This window comes from Hermetia illucens, chromosome 4, assembly GCF_905115235.1.
Source record: "Hermetia illucens chromosome 4, iHerIll2.2.curated.20191125, whole genome shotgun sequence".
Taxonomy (NCBI): domain Eukaryota; kingdom Metazoa; phylum Arthropoda; class Insecta; order Diptera; family Stratiomyidae; genus Hermetia; species Hermetia illucens.
Genome location: NC_051852.1, coordinates 87,748,139 through 87,764,648, shown reverse-complemented (window position 1 = coordinate 87,764,648; position 16,510 = coordinate 87,748,139). Strand labels below are relative to the sequence as shown.

The window sequence follows — 16,510 nt, the reverse complement described above, 5'->3', positions numbered from 1 at the left end:
TAATGTTCCACACTTATAGGCCCAACAAATAGTAGTGTTTGACAATTGCAGAAACTACGTTTAGATTATACGCCGTTACCATACCAGAGCCTTTTCTCCACTAAGTGGCTGTTACATTACCATAAAGGTGTTTTTAGGATTCACTTATAATGGCAATTTTTACTTCGACCTGAGAAACTCTGCAACGGTTACCACGTCCCTCCTTTCCCTACACAATACGAACTTTTATATGTAATATGCCCTCTCTCCTCAAACCTTGTACATTGAAACGATTAATGCCGCTGAGGAAAGCCTTCTCGAAATGTAGAAACATGAAGCACTTAAAGCTCCTCTTTGTTGACGTCTATTCTCTTAAAAGGAAAACAACCCATTAGTGCGACCATTTCCAGCGGCGAATAACGCCTGCGCTGCCTCCACTGATATCCTAACTGACACTTTCAGGCTAACGCCAACGCACAACGGAACTGTTCCTTCAAGGCAAAACAAATTTCTCTTCTTGGTGTGACTTCGTAGTGATCGTTGAACCTTATACAAATCGTGTAATTTCGACACTTTCTGCGGCCTTTTCCTCAAGTGAGTAGGCGGTTTTATGTAAAACAATGTAAAACAAATCGCACTATTGCCAACAAATTTACTGAAATGTTCGGCCTTGAATGTGAGTGTCACACTGATGTGAATCATCATCACCAATGGCGCAACAACCGGTATCCGGTCTAGGCCTGCTTTGATAAGGAACTCAAGACATCCCGGCTCTACGCTGAGGTCCACCAATTCGATATCCCTAAAAGCTGTCTGGCATCCTGACCTACGCAATCGCTCCATCTTAGGCAGGGTCTGCCTCGTCTTCATTTTCTACCATAGATATTGTCTATAACCTTCCAGGCTGGATCATCCTGATTCATACGGATTAAGTGACCCGCCCACCGTAACCTATTGAGCCGGATTTTATCCATAACCTGGCGGTCATGGTATCGCTCATATATTTCGTCGTTGTGTAGGCTACGGGAACGTCCACCCCCACGTAGGGGGCCAAAAATTCTCCGGAGGATTCTTCTCTCGAACGCGGCCAAGAGTTCGCAATTTTCCTTGCTAAGAACGCAAGTCTCCGAGGAGTACATGAGGACTGGCAAAATCATTGTCTTGTACAGTAAGAGCTTTGACCCTATGGTGAGACGTTTCGAGCGAAACAGTTTTTGTAAGCTGAAGTAGGCTCTTGTGGCTGACAACAACCATGTGCGGATTTCATCATTGTAGCTGTTATCGGTTGTGATTTTCGACCCTAGATAGGAGAAATTACCAACGGTCTCGAAATTGTATTCTCCTATCCTTATTCTTCCTATTTGTCCAGTGTGGTTTGATATGGTCGGTTGGTTGGTTTTCTGTGCTGACGTTACCACCATATATTTTGTCTTGCCTTCATTGATATGCAGCCCAATATCTCGCCCCAATGACCGCCTGCTCCGATGAAGGCAGTTTGTACGTCTCGGGTGGTTCTTACTATGATGTCGATATCGACAGCGTAGGCCAGTAGTTGGGTGGACTTAAAGAGGATCGTACCTTTTGCATTTACCTCAGCATCACGGATCACTTTCTCGAGGGCCAGGTTAAAGAGGACGCATGATGGGGCATCTCCTTGTCGTAGACCGTTGTTTATGTCGAATGGTCTTGAGAGTGATTCTGCTGCTTTTATCTCGCAAATTGGTCAGGGTCAGCCTAGTCAGTCTTATCAATTTCGTCGGGATACCGAATTCTCTCATGGCCGTGTACAGTTTCACCCTGGCTATGATATCATAGGCGGCTTTAAAGTCGATGAAAACATGGTGCAATTGATGTCCATATTCCAACAGTTTTTCCATCGCTTGCCGTTGAGAGAAAATCTGATCTGTTGTTGATTTACCTGGAGTGAAGCCTCTTTGGTATGGGCCAATGATGTTCTGGGCGTATGGGGCTATCCGGCCTAGCAAGATAGCGGAGAATATCTTATCGATGGTACCCAGCAACGTGATACCTCTATAATTGCTGCACTGTGTGATATCTCCCTTTTTATGTATGTGAAAGATAATGCTTTTTTGCCAATCGTCAGGCATTGATTCGCTGTCCCATACCTTGGGCACAAGTTGATGAACCACTTGGTGTAACTAGTCGTCTCCATTTTTAACTAATTCGGCTGTAATTCCATCGGCTCCTGGCGGCTTACGATTTTTAAGCCGATGAATTGCACGGACTATGTCTCCTATACTTGTTTGTGGCAGTATGTGTCTGTCGTCTTCAGTTGGCGGGACTTCCAACTCGCCAATGTTCTGGTTGTTCAGTAACTCATCAAAGTGCTCCACCCATCGCTCCAATATGCCCATTCTGTCGGAAATCAGATTTCCCTCTTTGTCTCGGCAGGATGAGCATTGAAGTGTATAAGGCTTCATCCTGCTGACTTGTTGGTAGAACTTCCGCGCCTGGTGCAGTTGCTCCCTGTAATTTTCTAGTTCACAAACTTGTTGGTTCTTCCAGGCTTCCTTTTTCCGTCTATGAAGTCGCTTCTCCGCTCAACGGAGTTCATGATAAGTCTCTGCGCGTGCCGGCTTTCTTTGAGAATGTAACATTACTCGGTGTGCAGCATTCTTCCGTTCCGTTGCTAGCTTGCATTCATCCTCAAACCAGCCGTTCCGACTTTTTTTGCGGCTGGGGCCAAGTATCTTTGTGGCCGTATCAATGATAACGTTCTTCAGGTGGTTATGAAGATCATTTGTTGATGCTTCATCTCCAGGACCTCTGTTGACTGGGGTTATTGCGGCATCCATTTCCCTCTTATAGGTGTCGCGGATGGCTGTGTTGTGGATGGCTTCAGTATTCACTCTCACTTGATTGTCAGAGGGAATTGTAGGTGGTGTCGTAATTCGAGCTCGGAGCACCATGCCAATGAGATATCATAGTATATTGGCCCCTCTATATGTTCTGACATTCATCAAGGCGTTCAATCAGCACGTGGTCAATTTGGTTGAAAGTGGTCCCGTCTAGAGAGGCCCACGCCTGTTTGTGAACCGCTTTCTGCTTTCCCCCAGGTACGATTTTGATGTCAAACTTGCCTCGCAAACGCAGAATGCATAGCTTTTCGCTTCTATTTTCAAAGCCGATAACAGCAGGTTTCATTTTTTGACTGACTAAGAAACCTACTCCGAACACATGGTTTACTGGATGGCCGCTATAATATATGGTCTAGCGGCTCTTCTCCAGGAGACCGGTCCCTGTCCATCGCATCTTCTGTAACGCTGTTACATCAGCCTTATATTGGGACAGGGTATCGGCTAGCTGCTCAGCAACATTCGGTCTGTAAAACCCATCCTGTCCGAGGCTCCTTTCGTGGCTTCGTAACATCGGTTTTCCGTGTAGGGTTGTCAGCCCTACCGAACCCGCAACCTGGAGGACCAGTTGGTACATTTTGTCCCGTTTTTAGGCGTGGGAGACTCGCCTTCACCCTTCTCCGTCTGCAGTTTTTCATAAAGAAAGAACTCCCAGCCATCACCACGTGGAGGTGGAGATAGGGTTTGGTAGTAGAGCTGTTGGTGTTGGTTCAGCAATCGTATCCGAGATTTTACGCTCCATCGTGGGTACCAATCCACAGTTCGCCCTGGGACCTATACTACCCTTTGACCGCCCCGTAAAATAATACCTTATTAAAATCGGTTTACTATCTGTCTATCTGTCACACGCATTTTTCTCGGAGGCGGTTACAGCGATTGATACCAAATTTGGTAGAAAGGTGGGAACTGTGAACGCTCACGTATTCAGCGAGTTATATCCTTTTATGTCGACTTTAAGGGGGTCCCCATACATGCAAAACAAAGAGGAGGGGACTGTAAATTTTTTTGTCACCAAATGTAGTCATTTGGGGTACCAAATAAAAGATCGCTTAGTATTAAACTTTCCCAAACCGATCTTACTTGACATTTGTTGGAAAGGTGGGGTGTGCGAGGTGTCGAAAGTAGTCATTTCTTTAACGGATCCATTCGCAGAAACTACTTATTCGATAAATCTGAAAAAAAATCAAGAGGCTGCCACTATATGGTGCCTAGGCTCCGAAATACCCTCCATACCGATATCTGCTCAAATAAAGTTAATAACGGTATATTGCTATGACTTTGAGTAATTGGCTGCAATACCCCCTTAAGTTTATCCTAGCACCACGAAATTTTGCATTTAGGCTATAATATAAAACATGATCCTACCAAATTTGATGGAAATCACACTATTACCAACAAAGTTATAACAAGTCAAAATTGTCGCTTTTTTGCAAATTCAATGAATGTCACTATCACCCGAAAGTTGACATTCTCACCTAATATATGCATACAGATTGCGTGCTAGGTACTAACTAAATGTCGAAAGTAACACACAAATCCTTTCATACTTGAAGCGTCCAGCTTCCGGTTTCGCAAATTGTTTTATAATTCAAGACCCGCCAAGGGTATGAATTATATTGATCGAAACGGTCCGAGCACAACACAGAAGAAACCAATTACTTCTCAAATTAGCGCAACCCGCCTTTAAGTTGATGACCGGCTCGACAGGGCAACTCATTCCTAAACCAAATTTTATTCTTTTATTAGTTTTGTCCTGATGAATATCAAAAACACGAAGTGTAGAAATTTGGATTTTTCTTATAAATTATATTACTGAAAAGGTATAATGAGAATCCTTATCTTCACCGAACTGACTAGCTCAGAAATAAACAGACGCGTGTCGCGGGAGCACTTCCTTGAAGCCGCATTTAGGTGCTAATGAATTTATACGGTCAAATTTTGACACTTTTAACAATTGTTGGAATACCTCTGCCCTTGTGATTCACAATAGTCCACGTAAATAGTTATTTCCGCACATTCATTCCCATTGTATCCTAGCCATGAAAACAAGGCTTCAAAGGTGAAAGGTGAATTTCTAGCTATATCCATATTTAACAATTGGGTGCCACGACAAAGTAAACCCACAAAATCCTTCAAAAACCCAGCTTCCAACTTCTGCCTTGTTTTGTTAGTATTACTTACCACACTTTAATCCATTCCATTATATATAATAAATAATAAACGACTTCTATCTATTCTTGTTTCAGGTCCTAAATTCATCATTATCTTACTTCATGTTTTTGAATGCAATGAAATAAACAGAAATGTTAAACAAAACAAAAACCCCCAGCCGTTGGCACGTTTGATACATTTTATTGAATTGTTTCTATTTTCAAATATAGATGGTAATACGTATGCTAAAAGCAATTTGGAATTATGCTGTTTTCCTTTCGTGACAGCTGTCAGAATTTCAAACTTCTCTGCACTGATTTTAGTGTTTTATTTTATTTGTTTACTGAATTTCGTTAGTTTCGCTCAGTTGTGTGTTGGAAATGTCCGCAAAAGCCGAGGAGTTAAGCGAAGCCCAGAAGGCTCGCATCGAGCGTAACCGAATAAAAGCACTTCATTTGCGCCAGGCGAAGCTAATATCCCACCCCTATGCGAAAGTGTAGGTCGAGAATGATGTACGATTTCAAGCTGATTATCCGAACAGTGCTTGTTTTTCCAGAGATGATAAAGCCCAAACAACAATTAAGATCCAGGGAACCAAGTACATCGATAGTGGCGGCGGCTTCCTCGTCGAAGAACCCATCGTCAAGGACTCGAAAGATGAAAAGCAAGACGCTCAGGCTGCTCCGCAAACAGAGAATGGGGCGATCACGATACCAGTCACATACGAACAGTGCCTGGAGTGCGGAAGAGACTTTTTCGAATCAAACCTTCTAACCAACTTCGAATACGCCGTTTGTGACGATTGCCGTGATCCAGACGATAAACATTCACTGATCACTAAAACTGAAGCCAAACACGAGTATCTACTCAAGGATTGTGATTTGGATAGGCGAGAGCCCCCGTTGAAGTTCATTGCTCGGAAAAATCCACATGACCACCGTTGGGGCGAAATGAAGCTCTATTTGCATCTCCAGGTAGGTAATCTTTCAATTAAATGGTAGTGGAAATAGTAGGTTTCAATATACATATACACCCCGGTTGTGCGCCGAAGTCCACCAATTCGATGTCACCCAAAACTGTCTGGCGTCCTGACCTACGCCATCACTCCATCTCAGGCAGGGTCTGCCTCGTCTTCGTTTTCTACCATAGATATTGCCCTTATAGACTGATAGTGACCCGCTCCCAATCTTTGAGCAGGATTTTATCCACAACTCCATACTCATGTAGGAGGCCAAAAATTCTTTGGAGGATACTTCTCTCGAACGCGGCCAAGAGTTCGCAATTTTTCTTCCTAAGAACCCAAGTCTCCGAGGAATACGTGAGGACTGGCAAAATCATTGTCTTGTACAGTAAGAACTGTGACCCTATGGTGAGACGTTTCGAGCGGAACAGTTTTTGTAAGCTGGAATAGGCTCTGTTGGCTGACAACAACCGTGCGCGGATTTCATCATCGTAGCTGTTATCGGTTGTGATTTCCGACCTTAGATAGGAGAAATTTTCAACGGTCTCAAAGTCGTAGTCTCCTATCTTTATTGCTCTCGTTTGAACAATGCGATTCGATGTTGTTCGTTCTTTGGTTTTTGACGCTGACGTTGCCACCATGTACTTCGTCTTGCCTTCATTAATGTGCAGTCCCTGCTCGATCTGGATGAAGGTAGACTGTACATTTCATTGTTCTTGCCATAATGTCAATATCGTCAGCGTAGGCCAGTAGTTGGGTGGACTTGAAGAGGATGGTGTCTCTCCCATTTACGTTTGCATCGCGAATCGCTTTCTCCAGGGCCAGGTTGAAAAGGACGCATGACAGGGCATCTCCTTGCCTTAGACCATTGTTGATGTTGAATGGTCTCGAGAGTGATCCTGCTGCTTTTATCTGGCCTCGCAGATTGGTCAGCCTAGCCAGTCGTTATACCGAATTGTCTCATGGCCGTGTACAGTTTTACCCTAGCTATGCTGTCACAGGCGGCTTTAAATTCGATGAAGAGACAATGCAATTGATGTCCAAGAGTTTTTCCATCGCTAATTACAGAGAGCTGTGATGTGAGTGGTTTCAGTATTCACTCTCACCTGATTGTCAGAGGGGATTCTGGGTGGTGTTGTAACTTGAGCCCGGAGCACTATGCCAACGAGATAGTGATCCGAATCTGAACTCCTTACCGTCAGATTCCCTTCCCTCGCTTCCTTCCTTTGTGGAGATTTTAACCTGCCCATGCTCAACTGGCCTAATCATCTTAGCCTTCCAATTCCTTCCAACAACCTCTCCCATTCTTCCCTCCCACTTTCTTCCTTTATGTACACTTGCTCTGCCCTGAATTTCAATACCACCAAAAACTCTTTGGGCTTTCCAACCTCCCCGAGCGCCACCTCTCTTTATTTCCTTGCACATTCCCGGATGTCAAAACTGACGCCCCCCACCCCGCGGTTGAATTTGAAGCGGAGCTCCCTAGTTCAAAACCCAAAACCAAGCGTAAACCCACTAAGTTCAACTTCCGCAAAGCCAATTTTGACGGTCTGAACTCAGCTTTAGCGTCTTTCAACTGGGTACATATATTAAGCAACTCATCGTGTGATCAAGCTCTTAACACCTTCTACAATATCCTCTCTGATCTTCTCTCCTGTTATGTCCCTTCTTCCCCTCCCTGCCTACGTTCGTCCCCAACTTGGTTCACAACGGAAATTCCTATTAACATTCGCTTGAAACATACACTGCGGAAGAAGTTTCGGGCTTCTAAGAATGACGCCGACCTTGCTCACTTTAAGGCTATACGCTCTACTGTAAAGTCAATGGTCAGACAAGCGCGTAAAAGGTACCTATTGAGCATCGAAGCCGCCCTTGCCCGCGGTAACTTAAAACCCTTTTGGTCTCACGCTCGCAATTCTCGTAATCCAACTCAATCTCTCCCTTCTTCTATCAGCTTCGCTGACTCCAGTGCCAACTCCCTACAACAATCCTGCAACCTTCTCTGCACCTACTTCTCTTCAGTGTTTTCTCCCTCGAGCCGTCCACCCTCTACACCTTTCATAACTACAAAATCCTCCGAATCTCTAGCCATTCCTCTCCTTACGCCTTCCTTGGTTGAGTTCCTCATTGGTAATCTTGACCACAATGTCGGACCTGGCCCCGATGGACTTCCTAATCTCTTCTCCCTTAACTGTAGAAAACACATTTCCCTCCCCCTGAGCATAATCTACAACAAAAGTCTAGATGAATGCTACTTTCCCCGTCTCTGGAAAGAGACCCTTAGAATTCCTATCCTCAAGAGCGGAGACCCTTCCCTTGCTGTGAACTACCGCACCATTTCTCTTCTCTCCTCTTGCTCCAAAATCCTGGAAAGATACGTCAACGACTGATTGACCGCGCACTTCGTTCACCTCATTGTCAAAGAGCAGCATGGTTTCGTGAAACATAGATCAACCGCTTCAAATCTTCTGGTCTTTACCAACTTTGTTGCTAAATGATTGAATTCACGACAGGAGGTACATGCTATTTATACCAATTTCTCCAAAGCCTTTGATACCGTTGACCATAACATTCTCCTCTCTAAACTTTCATTACTAGACTTCCCTCCCTCAAAGTTTCATTTCATGGTCACTCATCTGGTTCCTTCTCTCCTTCCTCTGGTGTTCCCCAAGGTTCTATACTTGGCCTCCTACTCTTCCTGTTTTTTATCAATGACCTCGCCTCCATCCTCACCTGCTCGTAATTGCTTTACGCAGACGACCTTAAATTATTTGCCTCTGTTTCGTCTCCGTTGGACTGTGCTCTCTTACAGTCCAACCTTCATAATTTAGTCCGTTGGTGTTCGGTCAACAAGCTAATATTGAATGTCAACAAGGGCCATTGGGTGCACTATCCCCTTAAACCCTCCCCAACATCCTTTTCCTATTCTCTCAGTGGACAACCCCTTTCACTACTGACCTCCTTCAAAGAACTGGATGTAATATTCGACGATAAACTTCGTTTCAAATCCCACTTCGTTGACATCATCAATAGAGCTTCCAAAATGTCTGGTTTTATTCTACCTTCCCCCTCCGACTTTACCTCAATCTACCCCTCCTTAACACTCTTCCATTCCCTTGTCAGAAACATTCTTGAATATTGCTGTGTAGTCTGATCCCCCTACCGTATCCGTGACTGCCGCGCTCATGAAGTTGTACAACGCAACTTCACCCGGACCCTCTTTTACAAAAAGAACCTTCCACGGGTTGATTATCGTCACGACTCCGCACTCTCAATCTCCCCTCCCTACAGCAACGCTGTATCTTCCTTGATATGTGTACTCTTTTCAAACTCTGCAATTGTCTGATGGACTGCTCCGCCAACTCGGATATTACTTCCCGTATCGCCTCGTCTCATAGCACATGTAGCGGACATTTTTTATGTACCCTTCGCGGAGCTCGAGATTTACTTCCACTCTCCGATCGCGAGGCTTTGCTGGTCTTGGGTCCTTTGACTCTATTTCCCTCTCTAGCTTTAAGCATAAAATAAGCCATTCACTTGCTTCTCCCTCTGAGGACAATATGTAATAAGGAATTTGCTTTCTGTGTATTGTCGCCATTAAATAAATAATAAATAGACTCATAGGTGGCGGCGTTCAATCAGCACGTGGTCAATTTGGTTGAAAATGGTCCCGTCTGGAGAGGTTCACATATGTTTGGGAACCGCTTTCCGCGCAAACCAGTTAATTTCGTGCGATACTGCTAAATGAACAATCCGCAGTCCATTATCGTTGGTATACCTATGTAAGTTATGGGAGCCGACGTATCGCCTGAACACGGGCTCCGTCCCTACTTGATGCTGAAATCTCCAAGTGTGATTTTGATATCATACTTGGGACAGGCTTCGAGAAGGTATCCTTCTCCGACTCTGCAGTTTCCTCTGTAGGGGCGTGAACGTTAATGCGGCTTATATTTCTAAATTTGCTTCGCAAACGCAGAGTGCACCTTTCGTTTATACTTTCAATGCGATAACAGCAGGCTTCATTTTTTGGTTGACTAAGAAACTTACTCCGAGCACATGATTTACTGGATGGCCGCTATAATATATGGTGGTCCCTGTCTAGCGCATCTCTTGTAACGCTGCTACATCAGCCTTATATTGGGACAGGGAATCGGCTAGCTACTTGGCTCCATATCTGTGCAGGAAGCACACGTTCCATGAGAAAATGCGCTCATCGTTATTTCGTTGTCATTGCCGAGTGCGTCGTTGTATAGTCAATCCAGTCCGAGGTTCCTTTTGTGACTTCGTAACGGTTTGTTTTCCGTGTAGGGTTGTCAGCCCTACCCACAAATTTGTCTCGTTTTTAGGCGCGGTAGCCTTCATCCTTCTCCGTCTGCAGTTTTCCATTTCCATTTCCTAGAGCTGGAGATAGAGATTGCTAGTAGAGCTGTTGATGTTGGTTCAGCAGACGTTTCCCAGGTTTTATACTCCATCGTGGGTACCAATCCACGTTTCGCCCTGGGGCCTATTCTATCCTTGGGCCGCGTTGGTTATATTTGCAGCCATTAAACCCACTTCGAGGGAGAGTTACACTACACAGCTTTTCAATCCAGTCCCGTCCTCCGAGGGTGTTCTACCCGTTTCAGTTCCTTTTGCCTCACCAACTTTATATTGATTAACTTTAACCATCACCTTGAATAAGTTGTGATGCTCTACATACACCTGTCATGACGTCTCCTATTATCCTTAACGAACCTTGTACAATGAAGCATCAGTTTATAATACGGGACTTCATATGCAACGACGCCTTTAAGACAATCGGAATTTTCAAACAATCCCATCTAAATATTTCCCATAATTTCCCAGTATCATGAAAAATTCTCTCTTCATACCTTCAATCAGCCAATTCTTAGATCAATATTGTCATCTTTGAAATCATCCTATTTCTCGTAAAAGTAAAATTATACGTCGCATCGATTCGAAAATTCACAGTGGTAATCGCTGGGACAACGTGCCCAAGATGTTTTCCACGCCTTCTGTGCAAATAGAATATGTGTGCTCACTACCCTCTGGCTAATTTCCTATTGCGCTTGGAAAATTTAGCAACGACACCCACAAAAGCTACCGTTGCGGAGAGAAGACTTGTTGGGGTGTGTTCGTAATAAAAAAACAGACAAGTCTCGCCAACGCGTTGGTTGCAGTTGCTTCGACTCGGATTAAACACTGACAGAGTGTTCGCCGTCAGTTCTCATGAAGGTAATTTGTGCGGATTAGAAGCGCAAGATTTGGGCACTTTGCAGTCAGTTGAATCTCTATAATCTGATTGCTGTAAGTACTTAGCGCCTTGTTCTGTTCGTTACCCGTTTTGCCGTTCTACCTGTCTTCTTCATGGGTTTCTTACGGATCATTCTTTTTATTTTTGGCTTTCTGGTTCTTCTGGCGTTAATTGACCTCCTTCAAATCATTTAGAAGGATCCAAAAACGCTGGCAAAAGCATTGGATTCGATACGGCCCGTGGTCGAAAACTTACGGAAAGTAGTGATCAATTCTGACGAAAGCGTTCCATTCATTCAACGTGTAAAAAGAATTCAATGTCTATCTATCTGCCACGCCTGGTTTACTCGGAAACAGCTGAACTAATTGTCAAACGAATGTGAAATTTGGTGAGGAGGTGTGGTCTGTGAATCCCTTTACATATAGCAAGTGGCGATATTTTGTGTCGAGTTTGAAGAGGGGCCCATACATGCGAAGGAGGCGTGCAATTTTTTTCACAGTATCATCATCAACGGCGCAACAACCGGTATCCGGTCTAGGCCTGCCTTAATAACGAACTCCAGACATCCCGGTTTTGCGCCGAGGTCCACCAATTCGATATCCCTAAAAGCTGTCTGGCGTCCTGACCTACGCCATCGCTCCATCTTAGGCAGGGTTTGCCTCGTCTTCTTTTCCTACCATAGATATTGCCCTTATAGACTTTCCGGGTGAGATCATCCTCATCCATACGGATTAAGTGACCCGCCCACCGTAACCTATGAGCCGGATTTTATCCACAACCGGACGGTCATGGTATCGCTCATAGATTTCGTCATTGTGTAGGCTACGGAATCGTACATCCTCATGTAGGGGGCCAAAAATGCTTCGGAGGATTCTTCTCTCGAACGCGATCAAGATTTCGCAATTTTTCTTGCTAAGAACCCAAGTTTCCGAGGAATACATGAGGACTGGCAACATCATAGTCTTGTACAGTAAAAGGAGGAGAAATTATCAATGGTCTCAAAGGTGTATTCTCCTATCCTTATTCTTCTTCGTGTTTGACCAGTGCGGTTTGATGTTGTTGGTTGATTCGTCTTCGGTCCTGACGTTGCCACCATATATTTTTTCTTGCCTTCATTGATGTACAGCCCAAGATCTCGCGCCGCCTGCTCGATCTGGATGAAGGCAGTTTGTACGTCTCGGGTGGTTCTTCCCATGATGTCAATATCGTCAGCATAGGCCAGTAGTTGGGTGGACTTGAAGAGGATCGTACCTCTTGCATTTACCTCAGCATCACGGATCACTTTCTAGAGGGCCAGGTTAAAGAGGACGCATGATAGGGCATCCCGTTGTCGTAGACCATTGTTGATGTCGAATGGTCTTGAGAGTGATACTGCTGCTTTTATCTGGCCTCGCACATTGGTCAGGGTCAGCCTAGTCAGTCTTATTAATTTCGTCGGCATACCAAATTCTCTCATGGCCGTGTACAGTTTTACCTTGGCTATGTTGTCCATATTCCAACAGTTTATCCATCGTTTGCCGCAGAGAGAAAATCTGATCAGTTGCTGATTTGCCTGGAGTGAAGCCTCTTTGGTATGGACCAATGATGTTCTGGCCTAGCAAGATAGCGGAGAATATCTTATAGATGGTACTCAGCAACGTAATACCTCTATAATTGCTGCACTGTGTGATATCTCCCTTTTTATGTATGAGACAGATAATGCCTCGTTGCCAATCGGCAGGCATTGATTGGCTGTCCCATACCTTGACCACAAGTTGATGAACCACTTGGTGTAACTGGTCGCCTCCATATTTAACCAATTCGGCTGTAATTCCATCGGCTCCTGGCGACTTATGATTTTTTAACCGATGAATTGCACGAACTGTTTCTCCTAAACTTGGTGGTGGCAGTATTTGTCCGTCGTCTTCAGTTGGCGGGACCTCGAATTCGCCCATGTTCTGGTTGTTCAGTAGCTCATCAAAGTACTCAACCCATCGCTCTAATATGCCCATTCTGTTGGAAATCAGATTTCCCTCTTTGTCTCGGCAGGATGAGCATCGAGGTGTATAAGGCTTCATCCTGCTGATTTGTTGGTAAAACTTGCGCGCCTGGGGCGGTTGCTCCCTGTACTTTTCTAGTTCACAGACTTGTTGGTTCTCCCAGGCTTCCTTTTTCCGTGTGTGAAGTCGATTCTCCGCTCGACGGAGTTCGTGATAAGTCTCGGCGCGTGCCCGCGTTCTTTGAAAATGCAACATTATTCGGTATGCGGCATTCTTCCGTTCCGTTGCTAGCTTACATTCATCGTCAAACCAGCCGTTCCGAATCCTCTTGCGGCTGGGGCCAAGTATGTTTTTGTCCGTATCCATGATAACGTTCTTCAGGTGATTGTGAAGATCATTTGTTGATGCTTCATCTCCAGGTCCACTGTTGACTGCAGTTATTGCGGCATCCATTTCCCTCTTATAGGTGTCGCGGAGGGTTGTGTTGTGGATGGCTTCAGTGTTCACTCTCACCTGATTGTATTGAAGATTCTGTAATACCTCTTACAAAATCCAACACCTACTGCACCCACAGTATTGCAAGCAGACCGAAACCCATACCCATAGACAGGTCATTTCCATTTGTAGCGATGGTTGGCAACTCTTTCCGTCATCTTCTTCAATTTATCCACCAAATAGGGCGATATGTTGCTGTCATTCGATGATTAATTTCGGTAAGATTGCCAATTTTCACTTGGCATTGAGCCGGTACTATTCCTTGTTTCAAACATGTCTTAGACCTGGGGTGCAAGGGATACCTAGGCTAGTTTGCACCTTGTTGGTTATCCGGAATCATCGCACATATTTCTCCCTATTCAATGACTGAAGATATCGTGTACTCATGGATTCAAACCGCTGGCTGGCTCATCATGGCATAATTTGCACAATTTCCTTCGTGGCCACGCCATTTGGATATATTCATACCATTCGAAAAGGTATCGAAAAGTATATCTCTCTTGCAAATCTTGGCGATCCAAACCGGAAGCCTGCTAAAAATTTTGCTTTCTCCCTGCATTATGTTATTATGTTACTTGTTGATCGTTCTGTATGCAACAGACGCAAACATTCACAACGGCCTCTTTCATCCAAGCCTTTCAGTTCCCTTTTTGAGTTGGCTTAGAAACGTCTTTAATTGAGTTTCCATACACTAACCGCGTTAGTGAAGAACTAACCCTTCCACCGTTACAGGAAAAGTCGTTTGTAGTGTTTAGATATATAAAAATGATTCGATTTTTATTTTCAACTAATCCCCAAGAACATAGAGCCAAATAAACATACATGAATAGTTGATAAGGCGTGTAATCTAAGTGAAGTATCTCTAAATTATTTTCTAGGTTGAGAAGCGAGCACTAGAAGTTTGGGGCAGCGAGGAAGAGATCATTAAACAACGTGAACTGCGTGAGGATAAACGAGAAATCTCTAAAATCAAAAAATACAACAAGAAAATGAAAGAATTAAGAATGGATATGCGAAGCAGTCTTTACGATCGGACAGTCAAGGCGAGTCATACACATTCGTACGGGGAGGAAACATACAATGAAGAGGAGGATACCTACACACATACCTGCACTGAGTGCGGGTTTGTGGAAACTTTCGAAAAAATGTAAAACAGCAACAACATTAATAAACGTGCATTTTACTTTCGCAACAGAAGAGATGCTCTTGATTGATAGTTTCTCCTTTCACAAAAAAAATTGCTACTCAACTGTTCTTCTGTTTCATATTGAAATCTACAAACACAATTCGAACACTTTTATTCCCTTGTTTAAATGTCTGGATAATAGTTTCACAATTAGAAAAAAATAAAACTTTAAGAACAATTAGTGAACATTGCAAATATTAATAGATAAAATAATATAAATGAATAAAACACTAAATCTAATCAAATACATTCAGTTTTCTTTCTTTCGTTTCGCCTATTTCATTTATTAGCAAACCCATAGAGTGCACAACGGTCTACGACAAGGGAATGCCCTATCATGCGTCCTCTTTAACCTGGCCCTCGAGAAAGTGATCCGTGATGCTGAGGTAAATGCAAGAGATATGACCCTCCTTAAGCCCACCCAACTACTGGCCTATGGTGACGATATCGACATCATGGGAAGAACGACCTGAGACGTACAAACTGCCTTCATCCAGATCGAGCAGATGGCGCGCGATCTTGGGCTGCACATCAATGAAGGCAAGACAAAATATATGGTGGCAACGTCAGCACCAAAAACCAACCAACCAATATCAAATCGCACTAGTCAAACGGGAAGTATAAAGAAAGGAGACTACAACTTTGAGACCGTTGATAATTTCTCCTATTTAGGATCGAAAATCACAACCGATAACAGCTATGAAGATGAAATCCGCTCACGGTTGTTGTCAGCCAACAGAACCTATTTCAGCTTACAAAGACTGTTCCGCTCGAAACGTCTCACCATAGGGTCAAAGTTCTTACTGTACAAGACTATGATCTTGCCAGTCCTCATGTATTCCTCGAAAACTTGGGTTATTAGCAAGAAGAATTGCGAACTCTTGACCGCGTTCGAAATAAGATTCCTCCGAAGAATTTTGAACCGCCTGCATGAGGATGGACGATTCCGTAGCCTACACAATGACGAAATCTGTGAGCGATACCATGACCGTCAGATTGTGGATAAAATCCGGCTCAATAGGCTACGGTGGGCGGGTCACCTAAACCGTGTGGATGAGGATGATTGCACCAAGTGCAATATCTACAGTAGAAAAAGAAGACGAGGCAAACCCTGCCTAAGATGGAGCGATAACGTAAGTCAGGACGCCAGACAGCTTTTAGGGATATCGAATTGGTGGACCTCGGCGCAAAACCGGGATGTCTGGAGTTCCTTATTAGGGCAGGCCTAAACCAGATACCAGTTGTTGCGCCGTTGATGATGATTATAGAGTGCACCGCACATTCATTAATAAAGAATATATGCGTTATGTAATAAAGACGAAACATTCTTAGGGTAGGTCCAGAAAACTCTAAGACCACAAGAAAATATTATATATTATGGTTTATTAATTTGATTTCTTTAACGACATTATTATACGCTACATAGTAGACAAAATTGCAAATATTTGAAAAAAAAAACAAAATTATGAATATTGCATTTCAATTGTTTCCATCTTGGACCACTTGATGGGGCATAGCGCGTCAGCCACCCTCACGCGCACACAGTCCGCTGAAGTGCGCTTAAACTCCTTCCGCCAAGACCGTTTTTCCTCATCACATATCCGAACAAGGGTGTATTCAAAGCCCACC

At 44.0% G+C, this 16,510-nt stretch overlaps 1 protein-coding gene across 1 annotated transcript; it reads left to right on the top strand.

Moving 5' to 3' along the window:
- The first annotated feature begins 5,273 nt into the window (after positions 1 to 5,273).
- Positions 5,274 to 15,031, top strand: LOC119655862 (DNA repair protein complementing XP-A cells homolog). The gene is made up of 3 exons (XM_038061983.1): positions 5,274 to 5,502; positions 5,563 to 5,980; positions 14,574 to 15,031. Exons 1-3 carry the CDS (start codon positions 5,387 to 5,389, stop codon positions 14,844 to 14,846), a joined length of 807 nt encoding a protein of 268 aa, XP_037917911.1. The 5' UTR covers positions 5,274 to 5,386; the 3' UTR covers positions 14,847 to 15,031.
- The last annotated feature ends 1,479 nt before the right edge of the window (positions 15,032 to 16,510 follow it).